The sequence below is a fragment of the Notothenia coriiceps genome, unplaced genomic scaffold, assembly GCF_000735185.1.
Source record: "Notothenia coriiceps isolate Sejong01 unplaced genomic scaffold, NC01 NC01_scaffold00005480, whole genome shotgun sequence".
Taxonomy (NCBI): domain Eukaryota; kingdom Metazoa; phylum Chordata; class Actinopteri; order Perciformes; family Nototheniidae; genus Notothenia; species Notothenia coriiceps.
This window is the reverse complement of record NW_011338181.1, coordinates 1-3,594: the sequence shown is the minus strand read 5'-3', so window position 1 is coordinate 3,594 and position 3,594 is coordinate 1. Positions and strand designations below refer to the sequence as shown.

At 44.8% G+C, this 3,594-nt stretch overlaps 1 protein-coding gene across 1 annotated transcript; it reads left to right on the top strand.

The window, feature by feature from the left end:
- Positions 1-6: 6 nt before the first annotated feature.
- Positions 7-1,940, top strand: gars1 (glycyl-tRNA synthetase 1; the record flags this gene model as incomplete). The annotated part of the gene is made up of 8 exons (XM_010768260.1): positions 7-110; positions 183-345; positions 441-605; positions 916-1,023; positions 1,174-1,319; positions 1,404-1,489; positions 1,567-1,676; positions 1,782-1,940. Coding segments are annotated over 8 exons (1,026 nt in total), but the record flags the coding sequence as incomplete, so codon positions are not given.
- Between the last annotated feature and the right edge of the window lie 1,654 nt (positions 1,941-3,594).

Below are 3,594 nucleotides of genomic sequence, written 5' to 3'. Positions count from 1 at the left end.
TTCAAGCGTCTGCTGGAGTTCAACCAGGGAAAACTTCCCTTCGGTGCCGCTCAGATCGGAAACTCCTTCAGGAACGAGATCTCTCCTCGATCTGGACTCATCCGTGTCAGGTAGCTAGAAGCTTCCTCATTACTCACCTGCAGATATAATGACAATACAGTGACGTTAAATCTTCCTCACAGAGAGTTCACCATGGCTGAGATCGAGCACTTTGTGGATCCAGACGAGAAGAACCACCCGAAATTCTCTAACGTTGCCGACCTGGATATTCTGCTGTTTTCTTCCAAGGCTCAGACTAGTGGTCAGTCTGCACAGATCATGAGGCTGGGGGACGCTGTGGAGCAGGTGGGACACAAATAATGGACGTGTTAGATATTGTGGATATAGTTACTGATGTTTCCTGACAAATGACCATCTCCATACCTCTGTGTCTGTTACAGGGGGTGATCAACAACTCAGTGTTGGGTTACTTCATTGGAAGGATCTACCTCTATCTGATCAAAGCCGGGCTGTCCAAAGACAAAGTGCGCTTCCGTCAGCACATGGAGAACGAGATGGCTCACTACGCCTGCGACTGCTGGGACGCTGAGTCCAAAACATCCTACGTAAATAATAGTTTCTTGGATGTTTACATGCCGACTGTGGGTTTTCTCTGGAAGTTTTTCCTTGTACGATGTGAGGGTCTAGGGACAGAGGGCGTCGTTTTTTCTCATACTGATATTCTGAACAATCTGTGCTGTTGTATTTGCTGTAAAGTGTCTCTACTGTAGGCTATTTTTATTATATGTACAGCACTTTGGCTCGACCAAAAATCGTTTATAAATGTGCTATATAAATAAAACTTGATTTGATTTGATGCATAGAGTTAAGAAACGAGTGGACACAAGTGAAATCGAGTCTGCTTGTGTCTCTCAGGGCTGGATTGAGATCGTTGGATGTGCTGATCGCGCCTGCTATGATCTGTCGTGTCACTCCAAAGCCACGAAGGTCCCTCTAGTGGCCGAGAAGCTCCTGAAAGAACCCATATCCTTTCATTCTCACACTAAAACAACCCTACAACCGTAATATCATTTTTTAAACTTTTAATGACCGATATCCTCAGTTACTTACTCTTGCTTTGCTCTATCGCTTGTACGCTGGATTCCTCAGTTTAACGCTTTAACTTCTTCGCACAAAGTGGTAAACGTTGTCCAGTTTGAGCCCAATAAGGGAGCCATAGGAACTTCCTACAAGAAGGATGCTAAACTGGTTCTGGAGTTCCTGGCCGGGTGTGACGAATGTTACATCACCGACCAGGAGAAGCTCCTCACGGACAAAGGGTAAATTCTGCCTTTAAGAACCTATATATTAATGTCCTTTTGTGTCTTTTATATTGTTAAATTAGTGGTGTTTAATGTCCGTAGAGAGTTCAGCATTGAGACTCAGGGACGGACATTCAAAGTGACCAAAGACATGGTCAGTGTGAAGCGGTTCCAGAAGACTCTGCACGGTAAGAGACCCGCCTTCAGAGCTGTAGAGCAGGATAATGATTCTTGTGGGAAATCAACCGTCTGTGTTTTCCCACAGTGGAGGAGATTGTTCCCAATGTAATCGAGCCGTCCTTTGGCATCGGCAGAATCATGTACTCCATCTTCGAGCACTCGTTCCGCAAGAGGGAGGGCGACGAACAGAGGACGGTAAGAACGCTGTGAAACAAGAAAGGACGTCTGAGTGAGAATCTCATGCTTGTTTGAATGTTTTTACTGTGAACTTTGAACTGAAAAGGACTTATTGTTCTCCAGTATTTCAGCTTCCCTGCCACTGTGGCTCCATACAAATGTTCCATCCTTCCTCTGAGCCAACATCAGGAGTTCACGCCATTCGTCCAGCAGTTATGTGAGTGTGATGCTAACTCTCAGATTAAAATACAGCATTATGAAGTGTAACTTGTTTGTGTCTCCAATATAGAGCTGGTATGGTTAGCGTATCTTTCCATAAAGACAGGAAGTAGGGGAACGGCTAACCGAGCCTACCTACCCACCATCAACTTTAAAGCTCACTTATTAAAATGTTAGAGTTGGGTTCATTTTTCAGACAGTAACTTTATATCAAATCCTAACTTAAAGTGGACCTATCATGCTATATTTGAATAATATAGTGTAGGACCATACCTATATAAGGAATATTTATACTTTTCATTTTTCAAAATACAAAACAGATCATGCATTTTAGCCATTCCTCATTTCGCTCAATTTAACACTGTCTTTGCATCATGGGCTGATTCTGTGAGAACAGCACCATCTACAGGCCTGGCATATGTACTACAGCGTCTCCAGCGCTTTCCAACGGCAATGTCCGTGGCTGTCTCCTCCTGATTGGTGGAGTTGGCCCAATAGCCGTAGCGCCACTTCTGTGACGTCATAGAAGTGTTCAAATCTGGATCAGTCTGTATCAGATCCGTTGCAGCCCCTTTTTTAGAGATTTGGGTTTGGAGGGAAATAGAGAGGGTTGTGTTTTCTGACACTTGGTGAGTTCCATGGAACACGGGGACACATGTTCATGTAGAGAAGACGTACCCAAGTGCATTTTGCATGATAGGTCCCCTTTAAGACTCGTTTTGTCAAAGTTTAGGACTTGGACTTGTAAAACAATGACTTGGTCCGACCTCTGATATGTAATGTATGTATGTGTTTTATCATTATGTTTGAAGACCCTCGCTACATGCTATATTTCAGGGGGCTACCCTTCAATACATTTTCAAATCACAACATTTAAATCCTAAAATGACAGAATCACGATGTCCAGCGGCTGTCTCACTTCCTGTTTGTCTCTCAGCAGCTGATCAGTTAGTTAAAGAAACACATGGAGCTCGTTTACATAAAAACACTTTATTGTATTTTCTGAGGCGACCCCTTCAAACACACGTTTCTCCATCAGCCTGCGGACCAGCGGCTGACGGAGAGAGCACCTGATGTGAAGAACAGTCTTGCAGCTCTACCCTAAAGCTGTATTGCAAAATGGTGAAGGTTTAAAATAAAACAAAGAAATAACTTCCTCAGAAGCACTTTGCTTTTTGGGAACGTTTAAACTTTCCCTGAAGGTGTTTTTAGTTTCGTTTAAAAGTCCCACAACAACATTTCTGAAGTCATTCATTAAGTCTTTGGTGTTTCCTCAGGGAGATGCATGTGTGATATTCTGTGATCTCCTCCTCCTCGTCCTCCTCCTCACCGGCTCTTCGTCAGGCAGAGGTTCTCGCACTCGTCCTGTGTGGTGAAGCGGTTCTTGTTTCCTCCGCAGCCTCCGAACCAGAATCGCGAACACTCGCTCTGCTCCGAGTCGAAGAACCACATCATGGTGTAGTTACTGCAGATACCCACGTCCTGCTGCTGGAAACAGCTGTCTGCAGGGGACACATTACAGCGTTACACTCTGCAGGGGGACACATTACAGCGTTACACTCTGCAGGGGACACATTACAGCGTTACACTCAGCAGGGGGACACATTACAGCGTTACACTCTACTGGCTGCAGGGGACACATTACAGCGTTACACTCTGCAGGGGACACATTACAGCGTTACACTCAGCAGGGGGACACATTACAGCGTTACAGTCT